The 20,704-nt window shown below is 39.1% G+C and overlaps 1 protein-coding gene across 1 annotated transcript in view; it reads left to right on the top strand.

The window, feature by feature from the left end:
- AKAIN1 (A-kinase anchor inhibitor 1) overlaps positions 1-5,755 on the top strand; it is a 48,601-nt gene extending 42,846 nt beyond the window's left edge. The window contains exon 2 of the mRNA XM_082697294.1: positions 3,723-5,755. Coding sequence (XP_082553420.1) covers positions 3,723-3,916 — 194 coding nt within the window. The 3' untranslated portion in view covers positions 3,917-5,755. The remainder of the gene's footprint in view (positions 1-3,722) is intronic.
- Positions 5,756-20,704: the final 14,949 nt, after the last annotated feature.

Below are 20,704 nucleotides of genomic sequence, written 5' to 3'. Positions count from 1 at the left end.
AGTTTTTTGTAATTTTCTTTCTTTCTTTTTTTTTTTTTTTTTTGTTTTCTTTTTTTTCTTTTTGGTCTTTCTGTTATTGTCCAAGTGCTCTGCCTGGCTTTTACCCTCATTTTGCATTCCTCACCTTCTCTGTCCTAGTTGACTGCCACTCTTTTTGTCCTATACTCTTTGCTACAGCTACTCATGACCCAGGGCAAAGTGTTGATGAGGGCTGTGAGGGTTACCCGCCTTTCAGGTTCGCCAAGGGGTGCTCTAGACACAGCATGGCACAGGCTGCCTTTGACTTTGTAATCAATTTATCTTCATAATGGATGGATGAGAATGTGACAGTTTAGCTCAGATATTAGGTCACAGCGAAGTTTAGAGTGTTTCTCTCTCTCTTTCCCCTATTAAGGCATCAGCATACTCTCATCCTCACAATCTTCCTTCCTCCATTCAAAGACAGAAAAATAGCTGTACAACAGGGACATTGTAGAGCTAAAACATATGTAGTTTGGCTAAGGTACTCTTTCCAGGAGCAAACAGGAACCTTTATAGCTTTTCTGTTTGTCTACACATTTATGCTCTAGAGTAGTAGGCAGAACTCCCCGATTTTCATATTGTCCTGCTGTAAATATATACTCTTCCTCTTCAAATTAGCCTTGGCCATGGCACAGAAGTAATTTCAAAAAGTATGTGATTGCTTCGTCATGTTAACATTAGAACTCCCTGAGTTTTAGGAGGGACTTTGGCCACCCAGTTTGCAACTTATTTCCTAGGCTTCCTGGTGGCCAGGTGTGGTCTTGTGACTCAGTTTCCCCCAGTAAAATGTGAGCAAAGTGATGCTTGCAACTTAGATGATAATTTTTTAAAGGAAATCACTTACCGTCCACTTTCCCTTTGACTACCTTCCAGCCCCAGATGGGATATTGGCTAACGAGCTCAACTCATGCAGATGAGGTGAGTATAGCAGGACATGGCAGAATGATAGGCTAGTAGGAAGCCGACCCCTCAGTAGCTTAGTGGAGCAGAGCCACTTGCACCCTGGAGACTCTCTGGGATGATACAGGGAGAGCAATAAATATCACTTTCTTGCCTGAGTTTTCTCCTATATTTTTTAGTTTATTTGTTACAATAGCCTTGTTGATGCCCTAACTGATAACACAGTGGTGCATACCAAGTCCTCAGGAACCACACCCAGTGCTGAATAAGTGTCATGTCACTTAATTTTCTAGCAACTCTCCTAAAATAGATACTAATTGCTCATTTGACAGATGTACACACAGGCTTACAGAGGCTAAATGATTCGCCCAAGATGGTAAGGCTATGAAGCGGTAGAAGAACCTGGATACAGCTCTGAAGGGCTTCAAAACACAGATTCTAAATCTTTGTGCCCTAGCATACCTTGTTATTACTGTTCAGTCTTTTTTTTTTTTTTCTTTTTCTTTTTAGACAGTGCATTTTTGAAGCATTCTTGTCAGCTAATTTAAAGTTTCTGTCCATTACACATTGTAGCTTTTGATCACTTCTTTGCTTATTTGGGGCAGAATGCTCATTTTATTCTCCTTTTTTTGGAGGGGAGCGAGGTAAAGATAGTCCCTTGGTTTTGAATAGATTCATCTTACTTTGTCCATTAAACTGTAAATCCCTCAGGAAGTAATGCTTGTGGTACAAATGTAGCTAAATAATGACAACTCTCTGTCTCAAGGGATAAGAGCTGCCTAGTCTTCCGGAGTGACTCAGTATTCTCTTACATGATGTTTTCCTCCTGGGTAGATGAATTCCATTGTCAGTGAATCAGTCCCGGTGGACAACCTCCGATATTAAATACATTCTCATGGTAGCAGCATATTTAAATAGAGGGAACATCCAAAATGATGGTTTTGCATAACGAATGATGCCCATTCTATTTATCACTAAATACAAGCAGGTGGAACTTAAAAATTTCATGATTGCTCTTTAGTCAAATGTTAGATTCATGATCATTCTGCCACGTGTGAGTTAGTAATAAGTATGCTGCATAATAAAAGAAAGCCCCAAATGCATCAGTAAGATATATTTGCATCAGTATATCAAACAGAACATGTATTTTTCTCTTTTTTAAAAAATTATTTATTTATTTGAGAAAGCAAGTGAGAGAGCAAGAAGGCAAGAGAGCAGGACTGGTGGCAGCGGGGGGTGGGGGGGTGGGGCAGGGGGGAGGGGAACAGAGAGAAAGGGAGAAGTAGACTCCCCACTGAACAGGAAGCACAACCCAGGGCTTGATCTGGGGCTTAATCTGGAGCTCAGTCCAGGCTGGATCCCAGGATTATGGGATCATGACCTAAGCCGAAGGCAGACGCTTAACCAACAGAGGCACCCAGGCACCGCAAGGGGTGTGTGTGTGTGTGTGTGTGTGTGTATTTTTTTTTTTCCTAACATGAGAGCAGTCTGGAGGTGGACAGCCAAGGATTGACATGTGGCTCTTGGTCATTGACTTCTCAGGCTCCTTCTAACTTTTTCTTTGTAAATCCCTGAAATTGGTTTCTATTCTAAAGATTCCCTCATCGTTAGCAAAACCCCCGAGTGACATTCATCATGTCAGAGTCGCAGGCAGTGGGATGGGGAGAGGGCAGAGGGCCTTTGTCTGCCCACTTCCTTGTAAAGACCTTTTTCAGATTGTTCACTAAATGAACTTTCACTTCATTGGTCAGAACTTAGCTATACCTGCTTACATAGTTGCCTGGATGAAATCAAGGTTTTGTCTTGTTTTTAGCTAGGGAAGAAGGCAAACAATCAATGGTAGGTAGACTCCTTGACTTCTAATTACAAAATGTCTGCCATTTTACACCAGGGGTTGGCAAACTGTGGCCTATGGGCCAAACCTGGCTCACAGCCTGTTTTTTTTTTTATAAGTAACGAATTATTGAAACAATGCCATATGAATTCATTTTTGTATTGTCTATAGTGGATTTAATGCTACAACAAGAAGAGCTGAGTAGTTGTCATGATCCACAGAGATCACATGGTCCCCAAGTATAAAACAGTTCCTATCTGATCCTATTGAAAAGTTTGCCAACCCTGTTCTAGATCATGGAGGACAGATTCTGATGAACAAATGGTTTCATTCCTTGGGATGTTATAGGAGCAGGGTTGAGCCTAATATAGATTCAGTAGCAATCTACTCTTCAGCCCCAGTGAAATTAAATCTCTTAGGCATATATTACATAAAAGTAACATGACTACTAGTGGCAGATTCAACACAAGGAGTTTATTTATCTCACACACAAAGAAGTCCAGAAGTACATGGTCTGGGGCTGGTGTGGATGCTGAATGATGCTTTCAGAACTGGATTCTTGTTTTCTCCCCAACCATGGCAGAATGTTGAATCCATCTCCATGCTTAAAAACATTAGGTCTGCATCCTGCCTCAGAAGAAGGGGTAAGTGTCAAAGGCCAAAAGGGGCACGAATCTGTCTCTTTCCAGAACCTTCTCGGAGGTCCTTATTTGGCCAGGACTGTATTCTCATGACACCTGCTGGCTGCAGAGGATCCTGAGGTGGCGAGAATGTACAGTGGACACCCGACTGAGGCAAACAAATGGAGAGGGAGCCAGGAGCAGTATGACAGGAGCAGGGCTCCTCACAATTAACGCGGCCACTCTAGCACCTTCTGAGGGTCTCACCTTGCCTCCCTGCTCCTTCCTGTAACCGTTCCTGAAATTGATTTTGTTCTCCAACCCCCTCCTTTCCTATTTCCGGCTAGGTGAGAAACCTGGAAGCGAGCCAGAAGAGGTGAAGCTGCAGAAAGCCAGCAAACAGATTGTGCAGAATGCCATCTTGCAGGCCGTGCAGCAAGTCTCCCAGGAGAGCCGGCAGAGGGGGGACAGAGCCCGTGACAGCCAGGGCAGCCTCCAGCTGGGCGTCGGGGAATTAACCAAGAAGCACGAAAAGAAGTAACACCATCAATTTGGCTCTTGTCACCTGCTTGGTTTCGGCCTTCCTCTTAGTATAGGATGCGTTGCCAAAATGTTGCCAGTAAAGCAAACCAAAGTGTCATCGGCACCTAGAAGTAGGATGAATTCGCGCTAGCCCTTGGCTGAGATGCACTGTTTTGAAAAAGTGCGTTAGATGATTCTGTTTATATTAATGCAGTGCCTCTGAAATGGAGTGGGCCCAAACAGGACACTGTAATTGCAGAAGTAGTTTTGCAGCACCGTTTATATTTAAGGTCCCCCGCGCCGAGATTCTGTGTTGCTTATTTACTTTTGCTTTTTACGTACCATTCTGTGAGTTTAAACAGCGACCCTTTTCGCTGAGATACTGAGTATGGTATTGTGTTCTTTGTATTTTAAAAAGACATGCTGGAAAGGTGAAGGAATGGGGTTTGTCAACTTCAAATATGGAATTGAAGGCTTCACTGGGTTCAGGTCCAAGATCAAATGGAGCCAAGGCAAATTCTAAGACTCAGTCTCTCAGGATCTTACAAGGCATTATTTATATTACTTTTTAGAAAGGAGGGGTTTAACTTTTAAAGGACTCAGGTTTTTTGTTTGTTTGTTTGTTTGTTCATTTGTTTTTTTGGTCTCCATTCTCTCCATGGTTTGATAGCTGGTCTTTACTCTCTGTGCAGAAATCCTTTGGAAATAGGGATTTCTTTTTCCATCTAAAATTAAAATAAGACAAGTGATAGATCTAGATGCATGAGTTGCCAATGACTGTTTTTTCGAAGCCCCATGAAGAGCAACCGGAACCATAGATTCCATTTACAAACACTATGTAATCATCAGGTTATGTCGTTAGTACCTTTCTAATAGGAGCTTCTCTTTTCCCACCCACAAATTAAAATTATATTTTCAAAGTCATGAAAATCATACATATCAGGAATAAATAACACTGAACATAGGAAAAACCAATTTTTAATTCTCTGAAGCATGAAGATAGAGTGGGAACAATAAAGTAACCGTGTTTTGGACAATGCTGTTATGGAGATATATGTGCATATGAAAAAAGCCATTATTATAGCAATGGTATGATCTTGGCTCCACTCCCGTGAAATAATGCATATCTTTCTAGAGTCATTACAATCCCACAGTCTGGGTTTCACCACAGTCATTGAGTTGGTGCTACTGAAGACAGAGAAAGAATTTGGCCTTTAGTAAAAACCCTGTGGCTTCAGAATATTAATGTCTACATTTGATAGTTTTTTTTTTTTTTAAAAAGCCAGGATCAGCATATATGGTATGACTGATATTAAGATATACTTCTAGAATTCCAGTATGTTATGCTTTCCACAATGGATACTATTGATTATAGTAGATAAATGGAAGCACTCACCTATCAGTTTTCTTAGATTATCTCACATGATGCACAGCTGGAAAAAAAATCACAGGAAGAAAGGCTATGAGAGGGAGCCGAGGGAGTTAAAATTTAAGTGTGATTTATTTGTAAATATTTTTTTAGCAGAATTCATGATAATCGAAGAATGAGTTTAAGTTGATCTGAAGTCATATAATTGATATGGTATGATTGCACAGTCTGTAGATAATGAATAATTAGTAAGGTAAATTATTCAGAAGGATTTACTATAAAAAGTAAACCCAATGCTTGTAGTCTGTAAGTAATCTAGCACCATGCGTACTAAGCTGTCTGGTTATAAATAGTCCTGGACCTTGCTGTCATATCATATAAATGCACTATCTTTCTTCTCTGGTGTGTCTGTGCTAATTCATTGAGGATCTTTGAGAACATTTGATTAACTTCGGTATCTAAACATTATTTGTAAATAAAATATATCCAGCTTTGAAATATGTTGTCACTTCTATACCCCACTGTGTGGCTCATTTCATACATGTATCTTACATTCTTTTGGCACCATGAGGCACCCCAAGTTTTCCAAACCCCTAGATATCATGATCCTGAGAGTGTTTCTTCCCTGGGCCTGTACTGTGAGCCTGTGGGATGGCAGTGTCTGAGGCTGGAAAGGGAAAGGACGCGTGCTACAAAGTGGCCTTTTGATCTCAGGAAGTAAAGGTGAGTGGATCTAGAATGTGGAGCGTCTTTCTTGATCTTTGCGAGATAGAACATCTACAGCAGGGAACACAGAGATTGAGAAATTCTTGAAAGAAGAAAAGAAAGTTGAGCGACACCTGTCCCCAGTAGGTTGGGGCCATATTGGCAGAATCCTAAGGAAGTTCAGCCGTAAAAATAAATCCATCTGTTAAACTCTTGCTAACCTCTCTCAGTATAAAGTTATTGGCCTTGAACGGGGCCTATCGAGCTTCATGTGGCATAGGATTAAGATGGGTTACCAGTTGGCTATTATCATAAACCAGCACACAGCTTTTGGTTTTTGGAATTCATAGGAATATTTATATATGTATTTAATGTCTTTTAGCTTCCTGATTTACTACATTGCAAAGCAGACATGGGCATCCCAGCTCTGTGTGTTCAGCTGTTCATCTCTTACTTTGCCTGGCCCTGGAGTAGACCAAAGAGAGAAATCCTTTTATATTACTTTGCTTTTCTGTAATAATCTATCCAGTATGGACAGTATTGTAAATTGATACAAAACAACTTCCTGCCTTCTGGGCTTCATCTCCCCCCTAGCCTGCCCCCAACTCTCTTTTTTAGCTGCTTCGTCTTCCCTTATGGTGGGATTTCAGGTTACCAAAAAAAAAAAAAAAAAAAAAAAAAAAAATATATATATATATATATATATATATATATATATGAATCAACCATTTAAAAACAACCATGTTATTTATTCCAATCTGGAATGAATAACTATTTTCAAGGTTTTAAGGTCTTACAAAAAAATTAGAAAAGAGAGTTTTCAACTTATCCGCTGTAATGGCTATTCCAATAAGATACAATAGAGAATAAAAAGTTCTGAGAAATCTGGTAACTAGTTTAGTCACTACAGTACCCAAACAGGTGAAAAAGACTAAACCCTTGAGTAAAGTCTTTAGTTCATGTGAGGAGATTTTGGAAACCACAATAATAACATCTTTTCTTTTGAGCATGAAAAAGTTTTCTGAAATATATTACTGCACATTAACTCATTTTTCTCATTGTTACAACCTCAACATATGTTGCATCTGGGAAGATCTTATTCTTTTGCAGATAAAGTCACACTGAGTCTCAGAAGGATAAGTATATCCTAAGTGATGAATAGCAAGTAGTATTTGGCAGAGAAATACATGAATCACTGATCTTGAACTTTGAGAGCATATGAATTAGCTAAGGGAGCCTAGGAAATATAAATTCTGGGCATCTTTATGTTAAGATGGAAGAATAAAACTGCGTCCTAGTAAGAAATGTCACAAAAATAGTAAAGGGCCAGAAAGATCATCATCAATAGAAATAGCTCAATGCCACGAATGTCAGAAAGTGGTAGCTAAGGAAGGAAAGGAAAACTGCAGAGGGAACGAAATAGAAGGTCACAACAGAGCATGGCAAGTTCACTTATCTTTCCTCCTCAGAGCTACATGCAAAGTCCATGGAATCCTGACCCAGGTGTTGAGAAAGATGAATGTGGTGGGTGATGTTATTGTTTGTCTGTCGACTACCGTGTAGTGGAAATGACTCATAGGAAGAAAAAGGCAAAGTTGGAGAAGGTGCTCTTCCCACATGGCAGTGACAGCATTATTGTACAGAAATGAAGAAAAGAAAAGATAAACTCATATTGAAAAATTCCCTGAAGGTGTTCTAGAAAATGGATACAAAGTGTTCAATACCAATACTTCTGGAATAAGAGAAATATCCTAGAAATTCCTAGGCTGAGAGCAAGCCATTTACAGAGGTAAGAACTTTAGGCTGGTGTAGACTACTTCATAGCAACAATCAATACTCTATCAGAAGAGAGAAAAGTCTACAAAGTTACAAAGTAGCTCTGAAAAGGAAAGGATGAAGTAAGCTTGTTATTCCCAGCCAACACTCACTGGAGAATAAAGGCAAATTAAAAAAAAAAAAAAAAAAAAAAAAAAAGGAAGGAGGAAAAGTCAAGGGTTACTGGTTCATGAAGTGGGACAAAAGAAATGATACCGTGCTCATGACTTCATCTGTCAGAAAAGAGAATTGATATGATCTTAAGTTGAAAGATCTAGTTAAAAAATTCAATGATGCAAAATTCTTAATTGATTTCATAAGTTCTTTTCTTAACCTGAGAGGAATGTATTAGAAAAATAATACATTATGCTAAAGAAAGATTTATTTAAAGTTAACAGTACCTTTAGTTTCATTTAGGTTCTTTTTCTTTCATTAAATAAAAAATATTAAGAGATATGTATTTTATGTATATATAGTTTATCTCATATCTGCTGTTCTATCATCTATCTATCTATCATCTCTCTAAATTCCCTAATGCTATACCTGATCACTTTTGGCTTATTCCACTAAAGCCGAACAGGAAGACTCTGGCAGTGAAGAACCAGAGTGATCTTCCCATTGAGAGAAATAATTCCTTTAATCATTAGACTTAGGCCACAGATGGCCCACAGTCTAAGTAATAAGTGAAGAAAAAAATAGATTTATTCCTGTAGTGCTTTTCAGTTTTTAGAGAAAGATACTGTTTATTGTACAGCAGGTTCCTACCTGATTTCTACTTAACCAATTAAGCAGTGCATTTCTTATACGGTTCACAGTTGTGTGTAAGGATCGACGTTCTTGCGTGCTCCTTTCATTAAGATACTCTGGCTCTGTTGGTGGCCATCTCCACGTTCTCAGCATTAGCCCTTTTTCTGTGCACAGATGGCTTCTTACTGCAAATAGCTGCCACTTTCTGCCTCTGGGATTTTTCTGGCTATGGCTGTGTGTTCAGCCCATGCAAGGGACAGCTGGAAGCACCCAGGGGGCCATGGCCCCAGGAGAAGCCCTATAAGGATGATAGATGGGAGCTGGCGCCTCCGCGTCCCAGCCCCATGGCCCCTCAGGTGGGCCCACTCCGAGGCACAGCACGCAGTCTTCTAGCAGTTGCCAGCCTGATGAGTCACAGGTGTGCATGGCCCGTGCCTTCTCTCTCTCGCTTTGCCATCTTCCTTCCCACTGGTGCTTCCTAAGGTGAGCTCCGTGATGAAGTATGTTCACCCACATCTTTGTTTCAGGGTCCACTTCTCAGGAAACTAAGCTGAACACAGTGGCATTATGGTTATTTCTTATCAAGAAAACTGAGGTTTCTCGTGACTTCTGCTTCGTTGCAGGAAAATTGGACCAGTCTTTCTGCAGAGACAATCTGCTCCAGCCAGATACTGGGCAGTGGCTGGCCCCTTTCAAAACAGATCATCAAAGTAATAGACCGTGAGTTGGTTAAGCTATCAGATGTGTTGTGTATTTTAATTTTATTATGGATATCTTGGTTGTCTTGAGATTGATTTATCTCAGTTCTGTTTTTTAAGTTGGCTAATTTATAACCACTGGCTTCAGATAAATATCAAATAAACAGGCAGCAGAGGCTGTTCTGCTAAGGGAAAGTGATTTAGAGACCCTTGCCAGGCCATAAATCTGATGAATCTAAAGAACTGAAATTTAACAAACAGAAAACAAATTTTAAGTCCAATAATTTTGGCAGTGCCTCATCGGATGAAATTGGTTGTTTTCTTTTCTTTTTTTTTTTTTTTTTTTGCAATTGGGAGAAAATCATCCCTTTAAGTTTATTTATTGTTTTGCTTATGCTTTGCTATTAAAGGTTGCCCTTTAAATCTGGAGAGATAAATTCATGTAGATGTATAATTTGTTCCTCGTTTTGAAAAAGCTCAGATTAGGGAAAAAGGCAATGTTGTCAGGGTCAAGAGAGGACTAACCCATTAGCCAAGTGAGCTGTGTTCCGGCTCCAGATGCAATCATTAAAAGCACCTGGTGTCAATCCTTCACAACATCGATCACAGTATGCAATTATATACTTATTTTTTTTAGGTAATCTGTTTAAATTCTGTTTCTGCAGCTAAGTCAGAGGCTTTATGAAAGTGGGTCATGTATCTGTCTTGTTTAAATATCTTAATCCTGTCGCGGCAAAGAGTAAGCACCCATTAATTACCTGTTGAACAAATGAATACATTAGCTCTCGGACATTTACAATTTAAGTTTTTCGAGTCTTGGTTTCCTCATGTGTAAAATAGGAGTTGGCCGTGGTGATCACTAAGCTTCTTCCTAGTTCTAACAATAAATGATTCTATGTGAGGTTTTTGGGGTACATTTTATTGAAGATTCATATAAGTGTACAGCTTGATGAATTTTTAATATGGATATATGGCCAAGGAAGTGCCTCCAGAGTGAAATAGAAAGTTACTGGCACCCCTACAAGTTTCCTTATGCCCTTTCCAGTGGCTACCACCCCAAAGCTAACAACTTGTCTGGCCTATATAATCCTGGATTTGTTTTGTTCACTTTTGAACTACATATAAGCGGTATCATGCAGTATACATTATTCCTTGGTTTACTTTCCTCAGTTTTTTATCTGTGAGATTCACTTAGGTTGGTGTCAAGAGTGGTAATTTGTTCTTTTTATTTGCTATTACTGTGTATAAATATACCGCTACTCATCAATTCTAATAGGGTTTCCCCTCTATTTTGGCTGTTACTTTTTTTTTTTTTTTTTGAGGGAAGGAAAGAGTGTGTGAGCCTGGTGGGGGGAGGGGCAAGGGAGAGGGAGACTTGAGGCTCCCTGCCCAGCAGGGAGCTCATCTCAGAACTCAATCTCACGGTCCTGAGATAATGACATAAGCAGAAAGTAAGAGTTGGACGCTTAACTGACTAAGCCATCCCATAAATCATTGTAAATATTCTTTTACAAATTTTTGCAGAGGAGGGGCAGTCTATAGTTTGTTCTTCAGGTAAATACCCAGGAGTAGGATTGCTAGGTCATGGTATGCATTTGTTTACTAGATACTAGAGACTTCCTATGCAGTAGTACTAAGTTATCCTCCTTTTTTTTTTTTTTTTAAAGATTTTATTTATTTATTTATTTGACAGAGAGAAATCACAAGTAGATGGAGAGGCAGGCAGAGAGAGAGAGAGAAGGAAGCAGGCTCCCTGCCGAGCAGAGAGCCGGATGCGGGACTCGATCCCAGGACCCTGAGATCATGACCTGAGCCGAAGGCAGCGGCTTAACCCACTGAGCCACCCAGGTACCCCTAAGTTATCCTCCTATTGGGGATGTACAAGAGTTCTAAGAGATGAAGGCAAATGTTACTCTGCCTTTCAAAGCCTTAGGTTCCCCAGTCTCTCACATGCAATTCCAGAATTCAGCAAGAGTCCTTTGAAGGGTGGGAAACTGGCTACATTTTGGGTAATTCAAGTTTCCATTCAGTCCATCTTGCTGCCCAAATGCTTGCTGATTTCATTTTCCTCTAGTCCTCAACTAGAAACCTCCAGCCACTTCCTCCCAACAAGAGGACAATTGGTGGCGATATCTTGCCATGGAAAGATTCCCACTAATCTAGAATTCAGTTCATCTAGTTCCCAGGGCATCCATGCCACGCTGCCTTAACTAAGAATGCTTTTTGTCATTCATCCACTCTCCTAGATGATGCTAGGGGCAGCATTGGGCTATATACTTCCCAGAAGCAAAGATCCTCTGATCTGTGTATTGATCCAGACATATTGGGACCAGTAATATTGTACCAGTTACAGATCACATTTGTAATACTGGGATCAGATAGAAGAAAGAACATCTAGTTTTCACCCTCATTTGTTTTAGAATCGCAACCCTAGAAGCAATGTGAAATAATGGACTTCACTGATGTCCTTGCTGATACACAGTGGTTTACAGTGAGGGAATTTGGATAGGCTTGTGGTCACTTAAAATTATGCTTGAGGTGGGTAAGAAAGAAATTCAGTGCTATTAGATAACTCTTTTCATCGCTGGTCTTTTTTTGGTTCAACTTTCTGTAAACTTGCTTGTACCCTCTACGGTAATCTCTTCCCTATGTCCACCAAGCTTCTGCCTCATCGCCAACCCTAATGCTGAATCCAGCTATGAAAAGAGAAGAGGTGAGAGAGAAGGAAAAAGGGAAAGAAGGGTATAATAAATCAGGAAAGGAGTGTGCTTTACACTTAGGCTGGAAATGTGCGTGTTTGTGTGTGTGTGTGTGTGTGCTAGGGTGGGCTTGTGTCCTGACTCCAAACTTGTACTTTTAGGATGAAAATAAGCAAAATCTTCTGGTCTTGGTTCTAAATGAGAAGTAGGCCTATTGCATAAGAGCAGTTCATATAAGTAGTAAACAGGAATAATTTGCATAGAAAGTAGGTACTTGGACTTTCACTCTGTTTCAGAGACTGGGGCTTTGTAGCATCAGGACAATGAAAGTGGTCCTCCTCAGACATGTGACCTCTTGATTTCCTGGAAGCTTGCCAGGCAAACTTCAAAAGAGAATTTATTCATTCACATTGAATGATGAACTCAGAGTCTCTCTACTGTTTTAGAAAAACAACAAAAAACAAAAACCCCATACAACAAAATTATTCTTCATCATTTTGTAAAATATTTACCTTTTGGGGTAGCTTATTATTCTGATATGTCTTAGATAACTTATGTTTATTTTTATTAAATTAAAAGTTTATTGAAAACTAGAATTCAGGTTGAAGTAATTATTCAACTATCATAAATCATTGTGGTGCTGTTATTTGTTCAAAACTAATTAGGTTTGTGACCTTAAGCAAATGAGTTTATCTTCCTAGTGCTTGTTTTTATTATTTCAGAGAAAGAGGATCATTATCCTAATTCCACTTATTATTAGTCATGTTGGTATATGATCAGTTTCTGACTGCCAGTGTCTTTAAATTCAGTCCTGAGGATCCCAAGACCTAAAAGAATGGAAAGTTCTTTGGGGCGCCTGGTTGGCTCAGTGGATTAAAGCCACTGCCTTTGGCTCAGGTCATGATCCCAGGGTCCTGGGATGGAGCCCTGCATCGGGCTCTCTGCTCAGCGGGGAGCCTGCTTCCTCCTCTCTCTCTGCTTGCCTCTCTGCCCACTTGTGATCTCTGTCTGTCAAATAAATAAATAAATAAAATTAAAAAAAAAAAAAGGAAATTTCTTTAATACTAGATAGACATTAGGGCCATGACCACTATGTGGTTTCTTAACTTAGTGGAAAAAGCAGGATAAATCTTTTTACCTAGACTAGTAAAGGGCCTAAGTAACTTGCTGTACGCCTGCCGTGTGTGTGTGTGTGTGTGTGTGTGTGTGTGTGTGTGTATGTGTGTGTGTGTGTGTGTGTGTGTGTTCGTGCTTAAGTTCTTCTTTATTCTTTCATGGCTTCCAAAGATAGGCATAATTCTTGGCAAGGTCTTTTCATACCATGTGTGCGGGAGTTGAGTACCATCAAAACTTTGGTCCTATGCAGAAAAGAATTTCAAGAAAATAAAATTTTTTTCTGCAATCCATTTCTGTTTATACGGCCCATCAAAGCTACACCCAGTCTTTTACAAGCTATAACCCATGGTTGATGATTTAGGTATATGAGCATTCCCTTGTGTCCTTGTCACGAAAGAGTTTTTAAGAGGTAGAGTAAAAGGAAGTTCCTCGGCTCCCTCTAGAGGAAAGAGTGTGTTATTAACATAACTTTTGAGGATTAGTTCAAGAAAATGTGTGAATGACTAGGCTTCTTTAGAAAAGTTCAAAGTATCACACAAATTCATTCAGCTGAAAACCTGTGATACCCGGTACTATGTGAAAACCCTAATTGCAAGATGATTTTAAGGTGTAGGAAAGAGAAAGGAGGTAAAATACTTTTGCGCAAATGGATGTAATATATAACAAAAACAGACTAATTAAGATAGAGACAAAATGGCCAAGGGGATCAAGAACAGTTCCATGTAGGAAAGGCTATTTCATGGAAATCTTTCTGGGCTAGAGAAATGGAAAAAAGGAGAAGGAAAAGTCATTGTTTTAAATAAAATTTCTAAATTATCTTTAATTTTTTGAATTTCAAAAATCAATTTTTTTCTATATCAAAAATGCTTTGTAAATTGTAACCTTCTTCTGCCTGTTTGGGTCATGTCATGCCACTTTTACTTAACACTTTATGCTCTAGTTGTTCTAATCCCTGGCAGTTTCTCTCTGATTTCACACCTTAGTGTCTATGACCGTAAGTAGTCCCCTCTGCCTAGAATGCCTTCCCCAACTTCTTCTTCTTCTTTTTTTTTTTTTTTTTAAGGATTTTATTTATTTCTTTGACACAGAGAAATCACAAGTAGGCAGAGAGGTAGGCGGAGAGAGGGGAAGACAGGCTCCCTGCTGAGCAGAAAGCCCAATTTGGAGCTCGATCCAGGACCCTGAGATCATGACTTGAGCCAAAGGCAGAGGCTTAACTCACTGAGCCACCCAGGCCCCCCACCCCCAATTTCTTTTATCTTAGAATCTTTTATTCACTTTTCAGAATCAGCTCAAGCATATTATCTTCCCCCAAATATTTTTTCATACCTGTACCCTTCCAGCCAATAAGACTGGTCTAAACACAGTCTTTTTTGTGTCCAGTTGTCCCAAGGGTCCCTCTCTTAGTGTCTACCACATATTCTTGGAATTGTCTCCTGAGATTTTTATCTCTGCTGGCAGATTACAAGTACATCTTGGGCTGGGGCCGTATAGTGATCATTCTTACACTCACATGATACAGGACAGTCCCTTGAACATGTTTGTACTCAGTAAATGTGGAATTGAGTTGTCCTTTGACTTTCTAACATGGATTCTAAACTGCACTGCGTTGTAGGGTTGGGGCACAAATGAAGGGGATCCTGCTCAGTCTGGACTGTCTTTATTCCTTACGTGTAATGAAACTGAGGGAAGTTTATTCCCTCCCATTGTAATGATCTTGGGCAGCTCCTAAGAGGTGTATAAGGATTAAGGTTGACTTACTTTGTGTCGGAAATGACTTATTCCAAAGGGGTATTCAATAGCAGCCATTCCTCACATCAGTGAATCAGAGAACTCTCAGGAAAAATGCCAATATTTATGTCTATGATGAAGGAACAGAATCACTGTTATGTATTATTATGGCTCAGAGTTACCTGAACAAAATGCCCATTTTACAGTTCGGGAAATTGAGAGGCAGAGAAACTAAGTAATTGGATCGAAGCCGCCCTCTAATGAATAGTGAGATCAGAAGCCACAGAAAAGCATCTTGCGGTTTGCAGGTTGTGACGGAAGGCTGCTGTTGGAGCCACAGGGCCCAGTGGGAAGTGGCAAGGGAACTGCCAGAGGCTAGGTTTTGTTCCCTTTACTGTGCATATGGCCTTTCCCAGCTTGGGTGCCCTCACTTGTAAATACAGAGGGTACCAACTGGTTATGGTGAGGATTAGATTAAGACCAAGGCGATAAAGAATGGTCTGGTGGAGAATTCAAGGTGTTTCTGAAAGGCTAGGTAAATAGAGAAGTGGGAATTGTGACTTTAGTCAGGAGAGGGTGGAGAGGGTGCCTTCTCTTGGAGTTTACTAAACTGAGGGTTTGGGGAGCCTGAGATGTCCCTGGAAACATGGGTTGGTCAAGGGCACTAGGGGTAGAATGCAGAATCAAAAGAAGAAGAATTGTTTTTCTAATAGAGAGATTGGTATTTGCAGAATTTATATACCTATATAGATCATAGGTATGAACTAGCCTTAGAAGGTCTTCATCAATACCACAAGGTATTTTTAAAATAAGACTTAAAGGACATATTAGTAGTTTAAGTGTGATTGGAGAATGTTTTTGGTTACAGAATGATACTGTTTGCTAAAGCTTATTCCTTTTGTGTTGTATCTGGAACATATCTCAGGGTTTCTTTCAAATATGGGAGAGGGTTAAAAGGTTTTTCTCATCTAATTAAGGATGTAGGATTACCTAACTGAATTATAAAGGGGCTGATCTCTCTCCATCCCTCATCCCCTGTCCTGCTTCTTTTTATAAGTGAATTAACATGCAATTTAAATTGAATGAGCGATAGCCTATCAGGAGATAAACTTTAATAGCTCCCGGAACAAAAACTAATAGGAAAATAAGCTTAACTGAATCTAAAATTGCCTTAAAATTTAGCTTGAGGTTGGATTTTGAATCACTTAATTTGTAAGTTCCAGAGTTCAAAGATACGTATTTCAGTTTTCATTGTTTTAGTGTATGTGTGTAAAAATTTGACACAACATTGCTAAACCATGGGGTTTAACTGTAGAAACAGTGACTATATTGACTCACAGTTTATAATTAACCGAAAATGTTAGAACTGGAGGGGACTTAGTGCACAGCATTTCTCCGAGTTCTGCAGAAGCCTAGTCTTACTAGATGCTGTGGAAAAAGACTGCTCTTTGTGCTATGAAGTTGGGAAACACTGGATACAGTTGCTCTCACTTGGAAATTGATGATGTAGTAACTTATTAAGGACTGAGAATTCTGTAACAATGAATCTTATTGATCTCCGTTTAACTGAAGGTTTCTTCAGTGTGTTTCACCTTGGAACCTTTCTTGATAAAGTTATTGGTGACTTATAAAGAAAGCACCTGAGGATATTTAGTCCCAGATCAAGAGACTTTGCTCATGGCCACGTAAACTCATGGATCTTGATTCCCAATCTATTACAGCTAGCTACTGTCCTTACCAAAAAGAACAGAAAATGTAGTTGTTATGGTTTATTTTTAGAGAACATACGGTTACAGTTACTAATTGGTGATTTTTTTTTTTGAAACGTTCACAAACTATCTCTTTAATAACATGTTGTGAAAGGTTGCTGGCTATTAAATCTATCAATCTGGAATTAATACTTCCTGAAACTTGAAGTATTTGCCAATTTTCAATCCTCTGATGTCTTTTTCATTTGCTTTGGTTTCCCAAAGATAATTGATAATGGTTGTAAACACCTATTCCAATCTTATGATTGATTCATCTGGTTTGGATATTTAGAATCTTTGGAAGTAACAAATTACTCTGATATAATCACCTTATACATCTTGATTTCTTCTCCACTTTAACCAAGGTTTTGCCTTTTCTAATTTTTCTCCTTCTTAAAGAAATGGAAGATAAGTTTTATTTCTGTTTATTACTGGTTGTATACAGCAACATTAATGGTATATTATTTAATCTAATATATAATAATTGCATAATAACTTTTGGATCTTTAGATAGAAAATATATTTTCTATTTTTTGCTTATGATATGCCCATAATTTGAATTTAACCCCATAGTATTTGTAGACTTTACCCTGAAAAACTAACTCACGCATTTGGATTAATTCCTAATTCATTGACTACATTAGTGTCCCCACTCTGCAACAAAAAGGAAAATGTTATATCACTCAGATTAAAAACAGAACATATCCCTTATATAAATAGTAGTGGGTTCATACCTAGGGTACTTGTGAAATTCTTAAGGTAAAGGTTCTCTAGAGAGCTGAGAGCCCACAGCCTGGCAATATAAAATAAGAATTAGGTGGGGCCACTCTCAAGTGACGTCTATTAGTGAGAAGATGTGAAACCTACAGAGAAATATGACGCACGTCAAGCCGCTTGGAATAAGCACACGTTTACCAGGCCCTGAATGTTCCCCTGAGCAGTGTCACTGTTACCACACTAATTACTGATGGTGGTCAACCCTGGAGAAAAGATTTCAGAAAAGTTATGAGCTTGGTATCCCAGTGGTTTGTATTCTCTGGGACAGGCTGGGGCAGGGAGGGGCCGCAGCCTGATGAGCTGAAGAAAGGAGCTGGTGAAAGAGGTGGGAAGGTAAAGGATGAGCCTATAGACCCAGGGTTCAACCAGGAATTGTTCGAGACCTGCTTTGTATGAAGTGTGATGCAGAGCCAACCACGGATTCCAGGTAGTACAGCCACACAGAGATAACCAACCTTTCTTAAGCTTCTTCTATGCTGTGAATTTTCAAAGTATAATTTCATGCCATCCTCAGCATAGCCATCTGAAAGATCACCATTATCCTCACTGCAGACTTGAAAGCTAAGGCTCAGGGACATTCAAGGATTTGCTGAAGATCCTAGGAAGAGGTAGGACTGGCATCTAGCTCTCAGTCTGTTGTCTCTAGAATCTAGGAATGTGGCCGGGTTCTGGCTATGCCATTCTCTGATAAAAGTGTCCAGGCAAGACATTGATGCTGACCACCCAGGATATCTAAACAGAACGAGTACAGCTGTAGGGACATATGACCAAACATTCACTCAGCTACCATGAACTTTTGAGGAAGGGCACTAAGCACCAGTGCAATAATGAATTAAGCAGAGTATTTACTTTTGGGAGGTCTCCGACTGATGCATGAGACAAACAGTCCAATGCATTTGTTGGGCACAGAGAGGAGGCGAAAGCATTTGATTTTGCATGCCTTCTGATGAGGTGTGCTCTTCTCAGATCCCACAGTGCTCCCCGTTGTCAATTCATCCTTTGTCAATATGCTCCTGACCCCTAAGATGGATGAGTTGGCACCTTGGCCCCAGAATCTTTGGTACAGAGGCAGGAGGGGCAGTGTTGAAATAGATCCAGTAGTGACATAAGGTAAATATCATCAGGAAATAATATGACATAGTTTGTTAATGTTCTACTTACCAATATTTTCTTCCTACCCAATTTTATGTATAATGCCCCCTAATTTTAGCAGAAATCAATAATCTGTTTATCTAATTTATGATATTTTAGTATCTCCCACTTTTCTTATTTATATTTGTGCCCTTGGTAAAAATTTGAATTGTATTTTTATTGCAAAAGCAATATACATTGACAGAAAAGGAAAAAAGTTCATCTTAATTCTCTTGCTCAAAGGCAAACACTGTTACCGTTAACTTCTGGGGTGTTATGTACAAGTATATGCATTTCAAAAATTTTTTACAAAGTCCAGACATTCTCTGTGTGTTACATAGCTTCCCCCAGCCCCCAATGCCCAACTTAGATATTCTAGATGTTTCCCCCATATTATTAAACATTTTAACATTTTTTTAAAAGATTTTTATTTATTTATTAAGAGAGAGTGACAGCGAGCAAACAAGTGTGAGCAGGAGGAAGGGCAGAGGGAGAAGCAGACTCCCTACTGAGTGGGGAGCTCAGTCCTCAGATTCTGGGATCACAACCTGAGCCAAAATTAAGTCTGATGCTTAGCTGACTGAGCCTCCCAGGCACCCCTAAACATTTTAACTTTTGAGTTACATTTTGTTGAAAGGATATGTCATAATTTATTTAGTCCATTTTCTATCAGTGGATATTGTTTGGCCTTTATAGTAATGATCCTCTTCTAATTTTAACAAGAATTTGCGCATAAATATCCAATATGCTTTGTATGGTTGTTAAGAAAGAGTTAAGTTTCTCCGTGATTCTTACCATTGTCCATGCTAGTAACTTCTTGTTACTATTTCTGAGATGACAGGAGCCCAAAATGGTCCATTTTAACTAATCCTTGACTGAAGGATGTGAAGCAAAGACATATTCAGGCAGCTCTCAGTTTGAGAATAGCCTCACTTCTCTTTCTGGACACTAGGTGTCACTTTAGTTGTTGAAAAGGATTTTTAGGTTTTTAGAAATGAAGTTCTTCAGAGTAGACTGGTAGGCTTAATCTCTGCCTAATCTTTACAGTAATGATTACTCACATTCTTTCTCCATTTTTTGAGTTTTCTTCTCTCTGACTACCCTGTAGCAGCACTATTAGGTTGGCATAATCAGATAAATCTATTTCTGCCTTATTTAATCTACTTTTCTTTTTTATTCCCTGAAATATTAGTTTTCTTCTCTCTCTCCCTCACCTTGTTAGTCTGAATTAAAAGGCAAAACAAACAAACAAAAAAAACCTAAAATAAGCAAAAACCATCAACTTAAAAACCTCGATCAAAAAAAGCTACAGGATCTTAAATTTGAGCAATCTCAATTCATTTGTAAAATCCAGCTGAAGTAAAGTTTTCTCCTAGTCTTCTACGAAATACTGAATATGAACTTTCCAAACCCATGTCTGTGAATTATCCATGTGTGGAGCGTCTGTGGGGCAGGCTTCAGTCCAGCTCAGTTGTTCCGTCACCTTGTTAAGTACTCTGCTCCTGGGCGTGTGTTTGTATATACCGAGCAGGAGACTTGGTTCAGGGACTCAGTAAGAAGGCACATGCTAGTAAACTTTTGATTCCTACAAGCAGTTAACCTCTTGGGTTATCAGATGAGCAGAAGGACTGTGAAGTGTTTCCTTTACAGAAGGTGAGATCACTGGGAGTTAATTTTTGTATTTGTTAGCTTACATTTGACATTGATGAGCACACCTGTTCTCCAATCAGCCTGCTTTCCTTTCTTCTTGGGACAACTAGTTTGATTTCAGTTATTCCGGGAAATGAGTGTCTCTGTGCTTACAGTTTTATTTATTTATTTATTTTCAAATTCAGCTTATTTCCCAAGGATAAAGTCCTAGGAATGAAATTACCAGGTCAAAAGGCATGCATATTTAAAAAAATCTTAATACATATTGCATAATTGATTTGAAAACAGATCAACTGATTCATAATGCGGAAGGGCCATAAATTTGTTCTTCTATGATAGATTCTTAATTTAGTTGTGTTAAATTACTTAAAACATGACCATTTCAGAGGTGTTGGAAAGTTTTTTATACACAGTACAGATTTATGGAACCATCTCTTTCCTTTCAGAGAAAATTAGATTTCTCTCTCTCTCTCTCTTTTTTGGCAACTTATTACATTACATTAAATATGATTATTCTCAATGAATTATAAAGGTTTTTGTAAACCCATTTGCTAGTTTTTTTTTTAAGTTTTGAAATTTGTGCCATGTGGAGCTGCCGACTTTATTTTTATATCACAATTA

This window comes from Mustela nivalis, assembly GCF_964662115.1.
Source record: "Mustela nivalis genome assembly, chromosome: 14".
NCBI lineage: Eukaryota > Metazoa > Chordata > Mammalia > Carnivora > Mustelidae > Mustela > Mustela nivalis.
This window is presented reverse-complemented; position numbering and strand designations above follow the sequence as displayed.